This window comes from Muscardinus avellanarius (assembly GCF_963383645.1).
Source record: "Muscardinus avellanarius genome assembly, chromosome: 1".
Taxonomy (NCBI): domain Eukaryota; kingdom Metazoa; phylum Chordata; class Mammalia; order Rodentia; family Gliridae; genus Muscardinus; species Muscardinus avellanarius.
This window is the reverse complement of record NC_137786.1, coordinates 230,546,695-230,565,143: the sequence shown is the minus strand read 5'-3', so window position 1 is coordinate 230,565,143 and position 18,449 is coordinate 230,546,695. Positions and strand designations below refer to the sequence as shown.

Here is an 18,449-nt window from a genome sequence, read left to right as displayed (position 1 = left end):
GGGTTAAAAGTGCAAGCTTAGAACATATTTCTGCTGCAGTTTGAAAAGTACAAGCTTAGGAAACATCATGATTAAGGGTACAGTGATAAAAAAAATATGTGACCCCCAGGTCAGTGTGACCCCCAGGTCAATCCGCCTTGTTCCAGAAATCTGCCGACTACAAGATGGACACACCTGGCATCTTGTCCAACGTTTGACCCCAGAATGTGCTTTTCAAATGGTTTTGTAACTTTCCTTTGACGCATGTAATCTGGCCCAATCCCCTCCCCAGCTTGCGGTCTTTCCCTTTAAATATCCCCAGCCTCAAGCGCTCGAGGTTGATTTCAGCTCCTGCGTGAGTCATGAGACGACCCCAGTGCGCACTGGCTCCTTAATAAACCTTTTGCTTTTGCATCAAGGATAAGTCTCTCGTGTGTACTTGGCGTCGCTTATCCCAAGGCTTGATTGAGGGTCTCCCCTCTACGGGGGTCTTTCAATCTCAGCATATGCCACCGTGCCCCACTACACCACGGCCTTTTCCAATAACCCAGTGTCCTCTTGTTACCGAGGACAAACTTAAACCTTCTATTTCCCTTGCCCTTAGTTGACTTTAAAAAAATCAGAGATTTTGGAGGTCACACAGCTGGTGACTTGTTCGTGATCTCCGACCAGCATCGCTGTAGACGGCACCTCCGCCCTGCGTGCGGGTCATGATGATAACGGTTGCCTAGGTTATTTTTCAGGAACTGGAAGGCCACGTTGGCTGAAAACAGCGCCTCTTCCTGGGCCTGCAGATGGCCGGCGGGTGGCTGGAGCGGGATGCCAGCCTGGGCATCTCTGTCTTCCCGTCCTGCTGTGGTCGTTACCTGCACTCAGGTTTCTCCCCAGCTCTGTGTAGACGTGTCGAGCCCTTGAGAAACGTTTTTTCTGCAACTGTGAAACAGGGTTCCCTTGGTCTAGACTTGCTCAGCCTCCCTCCTCCCCCTTTGAGGCTAAAGACACCGCCAGCTATGACCAGAGACGCCGGACCAGAGAGGGTGACATGACACCGATCCCCAAAAATCTCCACCACTGCAGCCCTCTATCAGCCTCTCTCTCTTCTTCATCATTCCTGCCTATCTGTCCCCCGGAGAGGAGAAGTTGATTTGAGAGCAGAGTTTCCATTGTGTGTGTGTGAGTGTGTGTGTGTGAGACACTGGGGTTTGAACCCAGGGCCTTTCTCTCTCCAAGCTACATCCCCAGTCCTTTCTACTTTTTGTTTAAAAATAGGGTCCTGCTAAGTTGCTGAGGCTGGCCTTCAACCTGCCATCCTCCTGTCTCAGCCTCCCGAGTCTGGGATTACAGGCGTGCGCCCCCACTCCTAGCTTTATCTCCATCGTTGGGGCACTTAGCAAAGCCTTTCTTTCTTCCTAATGCTCATTGTGGGCATTGGTTTTTCTGTAAGATGAGCTTCCAGACCTGGGTTTGGTAACACAATTGGTAGACCTGAGGGGTTTTTTTGTGTGTGTGGTACTGGGGTTCCTGGAAACCCTTCCACCTCCGGGCTACACTCCCAGACCTATTTTATACTTTTTATTTGGAAACAGGGTCTCTTAAGCCAGCGCGGCTGGCTTCGAACCAGCGCGATCCTCCTGTCTCCACCTCCCAAGCGCGGGGATTACAAGCGTGCGCCGCCACTCCCGGCTGGTTTTATTTTGAACTCTGGAACCAGGTAACAATACTTCATTCCATAATAGAATGAGTATTCCAATGAGCAGAACAGAGGAGGTTGATTTTATAAACAGAAAAGGAATTGAGAGAGCTGAAACCGGAAGATAAAAAGCAGATTGGGCATTTCAAAGTTACTTTCCTTGTCTGGAGGGGGGAGGGAGACCAGAAAAATAACTGGTCAACATGTGGTTACTTCTTTTGTGGTACTGGGGCTTGAACCCAGAGGTGTTCTACCTCTGAGCAATACCTCCAGCCCTTTTTATTTTTTTTTATTTTTATTTTTTGGTGGTACTGGGGTTCCTGGAAGCCCTTCTAACTCCTGGATACACTCCCATGGGCTATACTCCCAGACCTATTTTTATATTTTTTTTATGTGGAAACAGGGTCTCTTAAGCCAGCAAGGCTGGCTCCGAACCAGCGCGATCCTCCTGTCTCCGCCTCCCAAGCGCGGGGATTACAAGCGTGCGCCACCACGCCTGGCAAAGCCCTTTTTATTTTGAGACAGGGTCTTGCTAAGTTACCATGCTCTGGCCCGGAACCTGCAATCCTACCGCCTCTGCCTCCCTAGTGTTATACTCAAAGTCCGGGACCCCAGGGTGGCAGAGACCACCACCACACAATAATGCAAAGGCAGGAAGGGGGTGTATTGGGGGACTAGCTCGAGCTAGGGTCCAAGTCCCTCCAACGCAGTGGAGTCTCGACAAGGACCGAGTCTTTGTACTAAGGCAGTTTTATACATTTCAGTCACTCGGCTGTGATTTACAAAGGAGTTATCTTGAGACCAAAAGGAATTTTTACTGCTGTTGTCACAAGCAACGGACAAGATACGTGGTGCCTCCCATTTGGTTCGTGCCTCCTGGGGTTGGTTGGGAGTTTTTCACCCTGACCCAGGCGCCCAAACTGGCACTTAACTGTTAGTTGTTTTCCTGAAACTAAGGCCTAGCGTGTTTGCTGTATGAATGAAGTCTGTCATGGCCCCGCTTAGGTCCTACACTAGTACTGGGATTACAGGTATGGGCCACCATGCCCAACCCCAGACCTTTTTATTTTTTACTATTTATTGTGAGTATGGGGTTGGAACCCAGGGGCATTCAACCTTCGAGCTACAACCCCTGCCCTATTTTTTATTCTTTATTTTGAAACAGGGTCTCACTGAGTTACAGAGGGCCTCTACTAAGTAGCTGAGGCTGTCTGCGAACCATGATCCTCTGGTCTCAGTCTCCCGAATGCTGGTGTTACAAGTATGCACCACCACGCCCGGCTTATTTTATTTTATTTTATTTTATTTTTTGGTGGTACTGGGGTTCTGGGAAACTCTTCTATCTCTGGGCTACACTCCCAGACCTATTTTATACTTTTTTTTTTTTAATAAGGAAACAGGGTCTCTTTAGCCAGCGTGGCTGGCTTCGAACCTGTGCGATCCTCCTCTCTGCCTCCCAAGCGTGGGGATTACAAGTGTGCCTCACCACGCCTGACTGGCTATTTTTATTTTTTGTGGTTCTGGGAATTGAACTCCAAGGCATTCTACCTCCGAGGTATACCCCCAGCCTTATTTTATTCTTATTTTGAAACAAGGGCTCACTAGGTTGATGAGAGTCTTATGACTTGCTGAGGCTGTCGTTGAACCTGCGATCCTCCGATCTCAGCCTCCCATAGGCTGGGGTTACAAGTATGTGCCACCAAGCCTGGCCAACCTTTTATTTTGAGACAGGCTGTTTCTAAATTGTCCAGTCTGGCCTTGAAGTTGGGTCCTTCAGATGTAGAATAGAAATAATAAAATAGGCTGGGCGTGGTGGCGCATGCTTGTAATCCCAGCATTGGGGAGGCTGAGACAGGAGGATCATGTAGGTTCGAAGCCAGCCTCAGCTACTTAGTGATGCCCTTTGCAACTCAGTGAGACCCTGTTTCAAAATAAGGAATAAAAAAATAGGGCTGGGGGTGTAGCTCCGAGGTAGAATACTCCTGGATTCAATCCCCAGTACTGGAAAAAGAAGAAGAAGGAGGAGGAGGAGATGGAGGAGGAGATGGAGGAGGAGATGGAGGAGGAGGAGATGGAGGAGAAGAAGAAGAAAAGAAGAAGGAGGAGGAGGAAGAGGAGGAGGAGGAGGAGGAGAAGGAAGAAGAAGAAGAAGAAGAAGGAGAAGGAGAAGGAGAAGAAGAAGGAGGAGGAGGAGGAGGAGGAGGAGGAAGAAGAAGAAGAAGAAGAAGAAGAAGAAGAAGAAGAAGAAGAAGAAGAAGAAGAAGAAGAAGGAGAAGAAGAAAAAAAATAACCAGGCCCGGAAGGGTTCCTCTGACACCTGTGTTAATTTACAGTATAATCCACTCTTGCTAACTTGCAAGCCAGGAAAGTGAGCACTCTCCACTAAATGCAGAGCTTAAATGTGATACCCTGGACAGGCTTGCTGTTGGACTAGTTAATAATTCAACCTCAGCTGCTAATGTTAACACCTCGACCCAGGCCACCGTGGTAAAGTTAGAAGATTTACAGTAGACGATAGAAGTTACGATGGGATATGGGGCACACGCCTGGTCGAATGGGATTAGCAATTCTGCCAGCCCTAAATGAGCCTGGCCGTTTACATTTGTGTGGCAGGAGGGCTGGAGGTTCACATGGTCCCATTTCCACTTGGATGGACCTCAGACCCGACGGCATGAGTTGTATGATGGCCCTCTTCCAGGGCAATCCAGCGCACGGCAATGAGTCTCGTTAAGAAGACCTCACCTGCCAAACGCGGTGGCGCACGCTTGTAATCCCAGCATTCGGGAGGCTGAGACAGGAGGGTCTTGGTTTGAGGCCAGCCTCAGCTACTCAGTGAGGTCCTTTGCAACTCAGTGAGACCCTGTTTCAAAATAAAGGATAAAAAATAGGGCAGGGGCTGTAGCTCAGAGGTTGAATGCCCCTGGGTTCCATCCCCAGACCTGCAAAAACAAATAAATAAATAAAAAATAGAGCTAGGGGCCAGGTGTGGTGGCGCACGCTTGTAATCCCCGCGCTTGGGAGGCGGAGACAGAAGGATCGCTCTGGTTCGAAGCCAGCCGCGCTGGTTTAAGAGATCCTGTTTCCAAATAAAAATATAAAATAGGTCTGGGAGTGTAACCCGGAGGTAGAAGGGCTTCCAGGAACCCCAGTACCACCAAAAAAAAAAAAAAAATAGAGCTAGGGGTGTAGCTTGGAGTTAAAATGCTTCTGGATTCCATCCCCAGTACCACACACACACACACACACACACACACACACAATTGGAGCATGGTGGTATATACCTGTAATCCCCCAGTACTGGGGAGGCTGAGGTCAGTGGCATTCTACCTCTGAGCTATACCCACACACTTTTTTTGTGTGTGTGTGTGTTACTGGGGATGGAACCCAGCGGCGGTCTACCTCCAAGTTACATCCCCAGCTCTATTTTTTTATTCTTTATTTTGAAACAGGGTCTCATAGCCGGTCATGGTGGCGCATGCTTGTAATCCTCGCGCTTGGGAGGCTGAGACAGGAGGATCACACAGCTTTGAAGCCAGCCTCAGCTACTTAGTGAGGCTCTTAGCAACTTACTGAGACCCGGTTTCCAAATAAAAATATATTTTAAAAAATAGGTCTGGGGCCGGGCGTGGTGGCGCACGCTTGTAATCCCCGCGCTTGGGAGGCGGAGACAGGAGGATCGCGCAGGTTCGAAGCCAGCCGCGCTGGCATAAGAGACCCTGTTTCAAAAATATAAAATAGGTCTGGGAGCGTAGCCCGGAGGTAGAAGGGCTTCCAGAAACCCCAGTACCACCAAAAAAAAAAAAAAAAAAAAAAAAAAAAAAAAAAAAAAATAGGTCTGGGAGTATATGCCAGAGGTAAAAGCCTCTGGGTTCTACCCCCAGTACCACAAAAAAAAAAAAAAAAAAAGAAGAAGAAACAAGGTCTCATTAAGTTGCAGATGAGCTTACTAAGTAGCTGAGATAGGTCCAGACCCTGGGATTCTCCTGTCTCATTGTCCCAAGTTCCCTTTTTAAGTTTATTTATTTATTTATTTATTTATTTGTTTGTTTGTTTATTTGGGGTACTGGGGATGAAACCCAGGGGGATTGTACCTCCGAGCTACACCCCCAGCCCTATTTTTTAGTCTCTTTATTTTATTTTATTTTTGCGGGTCTGGCCAATTCTTTTATTCTTTATTTTGAAACCGGGTCTCACTGATTTGTGGAGGGCCTCACTAAGTAGCTGAGGCTGTCCGCGAACCGCGATCCTCCTGTCTCAGCCTCCCAAGTGCTGGGATTACAAGCGTGCGCCACCACGTCCAGCTGTCTATTTTGTAAATATGGTCTCACTGAGTTGTGAAGGGCCTAAGTAGTTGAGGCTGTCCTCGAACCTCAATCCTCCGGTCTCTGCCTCCTGAATGCTGAGATTATAAGAGTGCACCACCATGCCTGGCTTATTTATGCATTTATGTATGTATGTATGCATGCATTCATACATTTATTTATTTTGTGGTGCTGGGGACTGAATCCAGGAGCATTATTCCTCACAGCCAAACTCCCAACCCCCCCTTTTTTGGTGCTAGAGGTTGAACCCAGGGGCATTCTACCTCCAAGCTACATCCCCATCCCTATTTTACTATTTTTTTATTCTTTATTTATTTACTTATTTATTTATTTTTGGTTTGTTTTTTTTTGGGGGGGGCGGTACTGGGGATGGAACCCAGGGGCCCTCTACCTCTGGGCTACACTCCCAGACCTATTTTATATTTTATTTGGAGACAGGGTCTCTTAAGCCAGCTGAGGCTGGCTTTGAACCTGCAGGATCCTCCTGTTTCAGCCTCCCAAGCGCAGGCTTTATTTTTTATTTTGAAACAAGGTCTCACTATGTTGCAAAAGGCCTCACTAAGTAGCTGAGGCTGTCCATGAACAGGGTTTTTGTCTAGGGGAGGGTGTCTCGGTGCCTGCTTGAGCTGGGAGTGGTGGCGCACGCTTGTAATCCCAGCATTTGGGAACAGGAGGATCACAGTTCATGGACATTTACTTCTTATTTAGAAACAGGGTGTCATTAAGTTGTGGAGGGCCTCACTAATTAGCTGAAGTTGGCCTTGAACCTGTGATCTTCCCAAGTACTGGGATTAAGAGTGTGCCGCCATGCTCACTTAAACCCTTTTTTAAATTTTTAATTTCTTTTTGCGGGTCTGGGGAGGAAACCCAGGGGCATTCAACCTCCGAGGTACAGCCCCAGCCTTATTTTTTATTCTTTACTTTGAAATAGGGTCTCACAAAGAGAGCCTCACTAAGTAGCTGAGGTTGTCAGTGAACCACGATCCTTCTGTTTCAGCTTCCCAAATGCTGGGATTACAAGCATGCGCCACCACACCCAGGCTCTTTTTAATTTTTGAAACAGGGTCTAGCTAAGTTGCTGAGGCTGACCTTGGCCCTATGATCCTCCTGTCTCAGCCTTCCAAGTATTGGGATTACAGGTTTATGCCACCATGGTTGGGACAGGTTTCTTGATTGAAAATACAAGGTAAACCAGGTGTGGTAGCACACACTTGTAATCCCAGCATCTGGGAACTGAGACAGGAACATTGTGATTCACAGCCAGTCTCAGCTACTTGGTGAGGCCCTTCGTAACTCAGCGAGACCCTGTTTCAAAATAAATAATAAAAAAGTAGGATTTGGGGTGTAGCTCGGAGGTAGAATATCCCTGGGTTCTATCCCCAGTACTGAAACAAAACAACACAAAACAAAACAAAACAAAAAACAAAATAATTTTCCTGTCATTGAACAGGGATTTGAAGAGATCCTTAACTCAGCCCAGGAGGGTTTTTTGTTTTGTTTTGTTTTTGCTGTATTAGGGGTGGAACCCAGGGGCATTCTACCTCCAAGCTACACCCCTAGCCCTATTTTTTATTCTTTCTTTCCTTCTTTTATTGTTTTAAAAGCTTTTTAAAATTATTAATTACTTAATTACTTAATTAATTTTGGTGGTAGTGGGGTTCCTGGAAACCCTTCTACCTCCGGGCTACACTCCCAGACCTGTTTTTATACTTTTTAAGTTTGGAAACAGGGTCTCTTAAGTGAGCACGGCTGGCTTTGAACCTGTGCGTTCCTCCCGTCTCTGCCTCCCAAGTGTGGGGATTACAATCATGTGCCACCACGTCCGGCTTATTCTTTATTTTGAAACAGGGTATTACTAAGTTGTGGAGGTCCTGACTAAGTAGCTGAGGCTGGCCGAGAACCTTTGATCCTCCTCTCTCAGCCTCCCAAGTACTGGGATTCCAGGCATAGTACCACCAGGCCTGGCCCCCTGCTTGCTCTCTTGCTTCCAACCTGTGTAATGTTGGAGCAGAGTCCTTGATATCTCCTCCTTTCTGCTTCCCATCGCCATGTCCTGAGCTCTGCAGATCTGTCCTAACATGGACTGAACCTCTGAAATTTCAAAAACAAAAAAAAGTGAGCAAATAAATCTATCTTGCTCTAAGTTGTGGGATCAGTTATTTTTGGACCCTAGTAGTGAGAATGTTGATTGAGACAGAAATTGGTACCAGGAGTGGGGTCACTGTTGTATCTATGTATGACTGTGTTTTGTGAGTCTTTGGAACTGGTTTGTGAGAGGAAGTCGGAAGAGGCAGGATGTAGCCAGAAAGGCAGATTGTAGAGACCGTACCGAGGAGATTTCAGAGGGCAAAGAGGGCTCCATGGGAAAACAGGGTAGAGGCCACACATTTACAATCTGGCAAATAACTTATTGGCATTTTGTCCCTGCCCTGAAACTTTGTGTGAGGCTAAATTTAAAGATGATGAACTGATTAAGCTGTTGGAGGAAATCTCAAAACAGCAAAATATCCAAACTGCGTTATGGATATTTATGTCCATGTTCAGCTAATTGTTCACTAAATTCCAGGATCAGAAAGCAAAACAGAGACTTTGTAGATTTCTAGTTTGGCCAGAAAGGCACGTGTAAAGTTGGGGCCCAGAGAGATAAGTGTTGTGGAAGAAAGTAACATGGCTAAAGAGAGGTCAAATGCTTTGCCGAGAAACAAAGAAAGAAAGGAATGTGGTCAGGGAAGTTGAGGTGCGCCCAGCATGGAGGTGAGCCCAAGGGAAGACCTTAGTGGTGACCATAATGGAAGTGGGCCTCTCACGGCTCAGCACGACAGACAACTTCTTTGGGGTTCTTGGCTTCTGTGGCAAAAAAAAATTTCAACATGTGCCAGTCAAGAGATTTTTTTTTTTTTGCAGTACACCCCAGCTGTATTTTTTAGTCTTTTTATTTTTGAAACATGATCTCACTGCGTTGCAAAGGGCCTTGCTAAGAAGTTGAGACTGTCCGGGAACTGCAATCCTCCGGTCCCTGCCTCCCAAATGCTGGGATTACAAGTGTGCCCCACCATACCTGGCCAAACAGAACTTTGACAAAAGGTGAAGCTCTCTCAGGCTTAATCACCTCAGGAATTACCTGAGCTAGCCATTACAAAAGTATGGGCCTGGATGTGTGTGTGTGTGTGTGTGTGTGTGTGTGTGTGTGTGTGTGTGGTACTAGGGGTAGAACCCAGGGGCTTCTCTACTTCTGGGCTATACTCCCAGACCTATTTTATACTTTATTTGGAAACAGGGTCTCACTAAGTTGCTGAGAGCCTAAGTAGCTGAGGATGGCTTTGAACCTGTGCGATCCTCCTGTCACAGCCTCCCAAGTGCTGGGATTACAAGCGTGCGCCACCACGCCCGGCAGGGGCCTGGCTTTTTAAAGAATAACCAAGTTTTGCTAAATGAAACTGAAGATTTGAGATTTTAAAACCACATTTTTTCTTTCCTTCCCAATATGTCTCCTTTTTACCTAAAAATTTATTTCTTCTATTCTACATCATCAGACCCGGCTGCAGCCATCATGGAGGCATGCCCAGCAGCAGCCATGATGGGACTGGACCCGGCAGTGACCATAATGGAGGCAGACCCAGAGGCTGTGATTGAGAAAGGCCCAGCAGCAGTTAGTAAAAAGGGTGTGACTACCTTTCCTGCTGGTGGTTGATCTCGGGGTTCGCATAATGTTGGCTTTGTTGAAAAAAAAAAAAAAAAGGAGTCATGGAGTCTTCCCCACAGATTTCAAAGGAAGTCCTGGGAAGCCAGCCCATGTATGGCAGAGTAGGAATGCCTGCAAGCAGGCTCAAATGGAACAACTTGTGAAGCTGTGAGGGTAAAGTCAAGGTTACAAGGAAACCCTCTGAGATTTGGAAATGCCAGAAACATGGACCGACTGCGAGGAAAGGTTGAAAACCGTGAGCCGTGGAGCCAGTCTAGAAGAGTCAGTATGCTGCCCAGCGCAACCAGGTCATAGGGGTGGGGCTGCCAAGGTCCCGTGGAGATCACATCTCACCACCATGTCCCCGGAATGCCAGAATTGGAACTGCACGAGCAAATGCTTGTCCTGCTGGATTTTTTTTTATTTATTGTTTTGGTCCTATTCCTTCTTTCTATGCCTCTATGGCTCCCTTTTGGAATGAAAATGCGTATTCTGCGCCATTGTAAATTACATGTATGTAATACTTTATTATTACAGGGGCGCACAACCAAGAGTTCCCCTTGAGTCTCAGAGGAGACTTTGGACTTTGAACTTTTGAGTGATGCTACAACTGTTAAGATTATGGGATTCCTGGGGATGGACTAAGTGCACTTGTGTTGTAAGGTGGTCATGAGACCTAGGGGGCCAGAGGAGGAGTACAGTGATTTGGCTTCGACTGTCCCCCTAGCTCTCACAGAAACAAGGCAAGGTCGGAAGCGGGGCTTGCTTGCTAAGGAGGGGGCCCTGGGTGGTATCCTTGGGATTATATAAGACTCCTATATCCCCCTCCTGGATCTCTTGCTCTTAGTTTCTATGTGGTTTCTATGTCATGAAAGTAGAGCCCTTGTTCTCCCTTGCTCGGCTTCCTCCTGCCGTGCTCTGAGCTCCTCGGACCTGGCCGGGCATGGACTGAATCTCTGAAATCTCCTAAGACTGAGCAAATAAATCTTCTTCCTTTAAGTTACATGGTCAGCTTTCCTGGATCATAGCGTTGAGAATATTGAATGAGACAGGCATGAAGAGCACTTCAACAGCTGGGCATGGTGGCACATGCCCGTAATCTGAGAGGTATTTTACCTCCGAGCTACTTCCCCGCCTCGATTTTATTTCTTATTTGGAAACAGGGTCTCGCTAGGTTGCCGAGAGCCTCACTAAGCTGGCGAGGCTGGCTTTGAATCTACGATCCTCCCGTCTTCGCATTCAAATACTGGGATGACAAGTGTGCACCACCACGCCTGTTCTATTTTTTACTTTGAAACAGGGTTTCACTAAGTTGTTGAGCACCTCTCTATGTTGCAGAGGCTGTCCTTGAGCCCGTGACCCTCTTGTCTCAGCCTTCCAAGTTCTGTGATTGACAGCTTGTGCCACCAAGCCTGGCACCCTATTTTGTTGTTATAGTACTGGAGATGGAACCCAGGGGCATTGTACCTCTAGAGCAGCTATACCCCAGCCCTATTTTATTTTAAAAGAGTCTCACTAAGTTGTGGGGGCCTCACAAGGTTGCTGAGGCTGGCCTCAAACCTGCGATTTTCCTGTCTCAGCCTCCCAAGTACTGAATTACGGGCATGTGCTTCTATGTGTGCTTTCCCTGCGTTGATTTTAAGCCTTTGCGCCCAGCCCAGGGCTCAGGCAAGCCTTTGTGACTGGGTAACCTTGACTCCTTGGATCAATGCCCGGTCTTGAGTGAACCTCCTGTCTCTGAGTCTCCAGGTCTTCATCTGAACAGCCACGCTCAGGCTTCATGGGGTTGCTGAGAGGACCCAGGGACAAGACTTCTGGAAACTGGAACTTGGAGCATTTCCTGAGACTGCAGGATGTGGGCGATGCGGAGGAGCCGGTGGTTATTAAAAATGTCTCCAGGTAGCTTTGATACCTTCCTCTTGGTAACAAACAAAGTTACCCTCTTTATACACAGAGCACCTGAAGGACAGACTATAAGGTGCCCCAGTGACAGGTCCTCGGGGTGGGTTACCCCTGAACTAGAAAGTAATCTCGGGACCTGCGAAGCTGAGGCTTGAGGATCACAGTTTGGAGGTCCAGTCCAGCAATTTAGTGAGAACTCCCAGTAAGTTAGTGAGATACCTAAGTAAACAATAAAAAGCGCTGCGGATGAAGCTTGGAGGTAGTGTATCCCTGAGTTCAATTTCCCAGTACCAAAATAAATAAATACCCTCAAGTGAAATAAAGCACAAAGCCCCTTAGCTCTAGAGGAACTGGCTTCAGTCATTAGGCTGCCTTAGTTTTTTTTTTTTTTTTTTTTTTTTTTTTAATGTGCCTGGAAGAGGGGTGGAGGGGGCGTCCCAGAATCTAACCCGGGGTCTGCAGTGTGTAAGGCGAGGTCTCCGCCACTGAGCCACACCCGGCCCGTTTTCTTTTTTCTTCTTTCTAAAGCCATACACAGAAGCACTCAAAGGCTGGATCCCCACGTCTTGTTTTCTTTGTCCTCGGACCTGGCAACCCTCCACCTCATTCCCCATCTGGCACCCCAGGAGCACCAGGGCTCCTGCCCCCAAGTGGGTAAAAGGAAACCGCAGCTCTTCCCGAAGGGCGAGGCCAGCAGTTGAGAGGTCCGGGCTGTGAGACGGACTCAGTTTCCCCAAGGTGACGTCTCTCGGGTCGTCACGGCGACTGAAGGAGAGAGGGGCGATGTCCAGCCAGGATAAGAAACCTTAGTTCCTACCCTCTGCTACGCGCGCGCGCGCGCGTGTGTGTGTGTGTGTGTGTGTGTGTGTGTGTGTGTGTAGGGAAGGGGCTTCCTGGGTTTGGGTAATTTAGTATTTTCCACGGCTCCCCTAGAGCTGGGATTGTTTCTATTTCACAAGGCGGGGGAGCCCGAGTCCCGGACCGTAGCAGTCTTGACCACTGTGTGTCCGCCGGCACACAGTAGGTGCGGACCTCCCGGCGGCCGCGGCCGGCACCTCCCCGCGGGGAGGATAAACCTCTAGATCATCAGACCTGGCCGGGCCTCCCGCGCCCGGTCACTTGGACCTCCAGGAATCGCCTTTGTTGCGGGCGATCCACCGCCCGCGAAGCCAGCACCTGCTCCTCCCGCGGGGGGCCCCGCTCCGGCTTCGCGGGTTCGCAGCCCGGCCCGCCCGGCCCCGGGCCCCCTCGGTCGCAGCGCCCCGCCCCGGCCCGGCCCGCCCCCGCCAGCCGCGCAGCCCTCGGGGCCCCCGCAGCGCCGCCCGGGGCCGCGCCGGGCTGGCCGGGAGCCGCGGGCGGGCGGGCGGACCTGCCCCGAGGGGGCGGCGGCTCCCGCGGAGCCCGGCCTCGCCGCCCCTCGCCACTCGGGGGGCCCCCGGCGGCCGGGACCGGAGCCCCGGAGGAGCGGGGGCCCGCGAGGGCGCCGGCTCCGCGCCCCGAGCGTCCGCCGCGGCCGCGGGCTCGCCGCCGCCGCCGCTCCCCCCAGCCCCCCGCGAGCTGGCAGGAGGAAATAGCGCGCGGCCCCTTTAAATTTACCCAGGAGCCCTTAAAGGAGCCCCAGGGGCCCCAGACAGGAATCCCCACCCCGGTCCCGCCCGCGCCGCCGAGCAGCAGCAGCCGTCCGTGCGGCCGGCGCCCGAGCAGCGCCCGCGCCCCGGGGCCCCGCGCAGCCCGCGCCCCGGCCCCGGCCCCCGCGCCGCCCCGGGGCCCCGCGCCAGCCGCATGGAGCCCGGCGGGGACCACCGCGGCCGGAGCGGCGGCGGCAGGGGCGGCCCCGGGCCCGCAGCGGCCTCGCCCCGCGGCCGACGGCTGCCAGCCGCGGGCCCGAGCGGCGGCGCGGAGCCCGAGGACGACGGCGGCGGTAAGCGCGGCGGCGGCGGCCCCGGGGAGGGCGGCCGCGGGCTCCGGGCCCCTCGCCGCCGAACAAAGCGGGGACGGGGCGGCGGCGCGGGCGGGGCGCCACCTGGCGGCGGCGCGGTGCAGAGGCCCCCACCCCGGGGCGGCGCGGTGCCGTGGCCCCCCACCCCGGGGCGGCGCGGTGCCGTGGCCCCCCACCCCGGGGCGGCGCGAGGCCGTGGCCCCCCACCCCGGGGCGGCGCGATGCCGTGGCCCCCCACCCCGGGGCGGCGCGGTGCCGTGGCCCCCACCCCGGGGCGGCGCGGTGCAGAGGCCCCCCACCCCGGCGCGATGCAGTGGCCCCCCACCCCGGGGCGGTGCGATGCAGTGGCCCCCCACCCCGGGGTGGCGCGGTGCAGAGGCCCCCACCCCGGGGCGGCGCGGTGCAGAGGCCCCCACCCCGGGGCGGCGGGCTCGGCTGGCCGGCTGCTAGCCGGGGCTCTCGGCTCCCGCCCTCCCCGCCGCGGGCAGGCCAAGTCAGATGGGTGCGCCCACCCAGGCGGACACCCCCGGCCCCGCTGTCTCTTCCTTTTTTTTTCCCAGACTTTATTTGGCCCCGATTTGTTAGCCGTGGCGGGACCGGTCGGTGCTCTGGGCTCGGCGGAGACTCTGATTTCTCTGCTGCAGAGTCACCGCCTTGAGATCCGTGAGGGGTCTGCACGGGCCGCGGAGACCCTGCCCCGATCTCGGAGCGCCTTTCCCTAAAACTCCCCGTCCCCTTTTGTTTTTAAAGAATCTCAGCCCCTCCTCTTTTTTCCGCTCTTAAAGGGCCAGTCGGCTGTAGAGTAGCGAGGCTCCCGCGCTGGAAGGATGCTTAGGGACCCGCTAGCCATCCAGCGCCTCTGCAGACAAAGAGCTCAGGCCCAGGGAGCAGGCACCGCACACCAAAGGTTACAGAGCAAGTTACCAGTGAAGCCAGTGCCCCCCCCCCCAATGAATCTACTTGAAAAAAAGCAAACTAAAACAAAACAACAACAACAACAAAAAAAACCCAACTTCACAACGTGACAGGAGCACTCTCTGGTCCTGTCTTTTGTTTGCCTGACCCTGGGATTCTCCACCGGGAGGATGACCAGAACCTGCCCGTTCAGTCTCAGCGGCCAGGAGACCATTTTCTAGATAAAAGAGGGTCTGAACTGCAGGGAGGGCGGGGGACTGCTCCCTCTGACAAAGGGAGCACCACTGGGCTGGGGGGAGCTCGGTGCCCTCCCTCCTTATTGCTGGGCTGTGGCCGGCTTTCTGCCAGAGCAAAAAATAAATCCCCAGAAAGACTTAATGGGCTCTGGCCGGTGGTGGCCACTCCCTGCTGCAGTATCCTCAGCCACTCCGGTGGCCCTCCTGTCATCCCTTTTCCGGGGCACTGGTCCTCCTAGACTCCGGGGATGCGCACACCCAAGAAACTAGTGTCGCCAGAGGGACTGACAGCTTTGTCTTGGGGACACCTCCCTTTGGGAAAGGGACGCGTGCATAGCCCATCCCTAAAGCGGGACTCTGGAGGCCGCATTTGAGGCTTTATTGGAAGAAGGGAGGCCTTTGGGTGGGGCTCTCCTGGCTGGGGCCCCAGGTGGGTGGGTCTTGTGTGCAGCCTTGGATGCAGACAGATGCCCCCTTTGTTCCGCTCCCAGCCCCAGCCCCAGCCGAGGCTCTCCTGGCCTTATTCCTCCAGCTCTCCTCCAGAAAGGGCACCTGAGGAGGGAGCTGGCGGCCTCTCCGGCCCTCGCCTTATTTTTAAAAGTCACAAGTAGTCCGCACAGTGCCCTGCGTCCTTTTGTCCTCCATTCTCTCTCCCAGGTCCTTGCTCTGTGCAGAGGGCATCTGGACTCCCTGCTTTTCCCAGGCGCCTTTTATTGCTCCTGCCGCCCCCCCCCCCCCGCCCCTCCTCAAGTGCTGAAATCAAAGCCTTGGGTGCTTTCCCTGGAAGCCGGAGATTGAAAACCTGTCTCCCTTTCCCCTTCTTCAGGACAAGATCTTCAGCTGGAAGGGGGTGCCTTGGGGTCCTGGGGGAGTACCCCCCTGCCCTCCTCCAGGGCCAGGGGGCCAGCATCTTCAGGCAGGAAATACTCAGACCACTGCGAGGCCCGGGCCTCGAGGCCCGGGAAAAGCCGCATCCCTGGCCGCGACCATCGGCGCTACTACCACGACCACTGGCGGCTGGAGTACCTGATGGACTTCAACCCGGCCCGCCATGGCATGGTGTGCATGGTGTGCGGCAGCTCCCTGGCCACGCTCAAGCTCAGCACCATCAAACGGCACATCCGCCAGAAGCACCCCTACTCCCTGCACTGGAGCCCCCGCGAGAAGGAGGTCATCAGTAACAGCTGGGACGCCCACCTGGGGCTGGGGGCCTGCGGCGGGGCCCAGGGGCCCGAGGAGGAGGACGAGGAGGAGGACGAGGACGAGGAGGATGGGGCTGGCCTTCCAGCTTGTCCGCCCAAGGGCCCAGGTAATGCCGGACAAGGAGAGGCAGGGGCCTGGGTGTGCGGGGCCCGGCGGGGGCAGCCGCTAGCCCAGGGCTGGTTTACGCTCCTCCTCGGGGTAAGGTCACCGTAGTGCCTTCAGTGTCCGTGTAGGGGGAGGACAGTGGGAAGGGCCACCTTTGACATTCTGTGGTTCTCCAAGAACCACGGAGAGCAGAGGTTGGGTGCTGGGGAGGGTGAAGTGGAGGGAGGGTTTGGGGAAGATGCGGGGCCTGCGGGAGGGTCAGGGAGTTGAGGTGGAGGAGGCCAGAGGTTAGGTGGAGCCTGGTCGGGTGCAGAGGCAGGTGGGCAGCGGGGGGCTCCCCGAGGGCCGGCATCTCAGCTGCTTCCCTCCAACCCTTCCAGGCAAAGCCCCAGCCGGTGGGGCCTGCCGGCGCCAGCGGCGAGGGGCTCGAGGGGGCCCAGTGGCCCCCCGGCGGCGGCGCCTCTCGGCCTCCAGGAGGGCCGGGGGCAGCAGGGGGCTGGGGGCCCGGCGCCTGGAGCGGAGGCTGAAGGAGTCCCTGCAGAGCTGGTTCCGGGCCGAGTGTCTCATGGACTATGACCCGCGGGGGAACCGGCTGGTGTGCATGGCTTGTGGCCGGGCACTGCCCAGCCTGCACCTGGACGACATCCGTGCCCACGTGCTGGAGGCGCACCCCAGCTCCCTGGGGCTCAGCGGCCCCCAGCGCAGTGCCTTGCTGCAGGCTTGGGGTGGCCAGCCTGAGGCGCTTTCTGAGCTCAGCCAGCCCCCACCAGGTGCGCGGCCTCCCCCATAGTAGGGCTGCAGTGTGGGGTCTGTGGCCAGAGCTGGGAGGAGGCAGGGACTCCCGGCTGAGGGCTGAAGACCCCCTCGCCCCCTCCCCCCCTACACACACACTCACCGGGCTGGGGCCTCTGCCTTGGGGCTGGGGCGAGGAGCAGGATGGCCCCCTCTGCTGGGTAAGGGCCACCCGGCCAGTAGGCTGAGCCCCTCTCCTCACCCCTTCCCCAACAGACGATGACCTCGGCCCCCAGGACCTGACCAGAAAGAGCCGGGACTCCGCCCCTGCTGCCGGAGCCCCCTCCTCTCAGGACCTCAGCCCCCCAGACGTAAAGGAAGAGGCTGGCTGGGTCCCTGAGAGGCCCGGGCCCGCAGCGGAGGAGGAGGAGCTGGAGGAGGGCGAGGGCCACAGGGCGGGGGCCCCGGGCCGGCCGCGGGGCCGCGCCCACCGCCGCCACTACCAGGAGCGCTGGCGGCTGGAGTACCTCGTGGAGCTGGACGGCGGCCGGCGCGGCCTGGTGTGCATGGCGTGCGGCGGCGCGCTGGCCTCGCTGCAGGCGAGCGCCATCGAGCGGCATGTCCGCCGGCGCCACCCGGGCGCCGCCGCCCCGCAGTGGAGCGCGAAGGCCGGCCGCCTGCTGGCCCGGGGGCTGCCCGGCCCCGCGGCCCCCCGGGGCGCCCGCCGGGGCGGGGTGGGGGCGGCGGGCGGCGGGCCGGGCCCGGGGGGCACGCGCCAATGCCGCCCTTTGTCCCCAGGCGCAGCCCCGCCGTCCCCCGGGGCGCGGCCCGAGCCGGCCGAGGACGAGGACGAGGACGAGGAGGACGAGCCGGGGGGCCTGGCCTTCCCGCCGCCGCCCCCGCCGCCCCCGCCGCCCCGCAGCCGCGAGCAGCGGCGCAACTACCAGCCGCGCTGGCGGGGCGAGTACCTGATGGACTACGACGGCAGCCGGCGCGGCCTGGTGTGCATGGTGTGCGGCGGCGCGCTGGCCACGCTCAAGGTGAGCACCATCAAGCGGCACATCCTGCAGGTGCACCCCTTCTCCATGGACTTCACGCCCGAGGAGCGCCAGACCATCCTGGAGGCCTACGAGGAGGCGGCGCTGCGCTGCTACGGCCACGAGGGCTTCGGGCCGCCGGTGCCCGCGCCCCGCGACGGCGGCGCCGACCTCAAGCCGGGCGCCGCGTGCCGGGCGTAGCGGGCGGCCGTCCGTCCGTCCGTCCGTCCGTCGGTCCGTCTCGGTGCTAAGCTGCCGCGCCCCCCGCTGGCCGGGCCGGGCCGCGCCACGGACGGGCCTGAGCCCTGGGGCGCCCCGGCCCCCAGCCCGCCAGTCAGTATTAGAGCCTCGCCCCCCCCCTGGCCAGCTCCGTCCCAGGCCAGCGGGCGGCCGGCTCGCTCATGGGTATTCTTGGCCTCCCGAGGCCCCGGGCGGGGGCGGGGCTGCGGCCTGCCGCCGCGCTGGCCTCCCCGGAGGGCCGAGCTGGGATGCAGAAAGGGACTAGCACTTTTTCCCTCGCCCCCCTTCTGCCCCGGGCCCCCTCCGTTCACCCCGACACTGAATCTGGTGCTCTGGGCCAGCGCCAGGCCCATGGACCCGGGGCGCTGGCGGTCCCGCAGTAATCTGCCCTCCCGGCCCTAAGGCCTCCGCGGCCGCCGCCCGCCCCCGGGGCCTCCGCTTCCCTCTCTCCCTGAGGCGGCAGCGCC

At 55.6% G+C, this 18,449-nt stretch overlaps 1 protein-coding gene across 2 annotated transcripts; it reads left to right on the top strand.

The window, feature by feature from the left end:
- Window positions 1–13,357: 13,357 nt before the first annotated feature.
- On the top strand, window positions 13,358–17,943 carry ZFTA (zinc finger translocation associated; the record flags this gene model as incomplete). Of its 2 annotated transcripts, XM_080712543.1 has the most annotated exons (4): window positions 13,358–13,496; window positions 15,492–15,974; window positions 16,354–16,743; window positions 16,982–17,943. In XM_080712543.1, the coding sequence occupies 4 exons, from the start codon at window positions 13,358–13,360 to the stop codon at window positions 17,941–17,943; spliced, it is 1,974 nt and encodes a 657-aa protein (XP_080568669.1). The 2 variants fall into 2 exon arrangements, with proteins under 2 accessions (XP_080568669.1, XP_080568670.1); XM_080712544.1 differs by lacking the exon at window positions 16,354–16,743 and having other exon boundaries at window positions 17,504–17,943.
- Window positions 17,944–18,449: the final 506 nt, after the last annotated feature.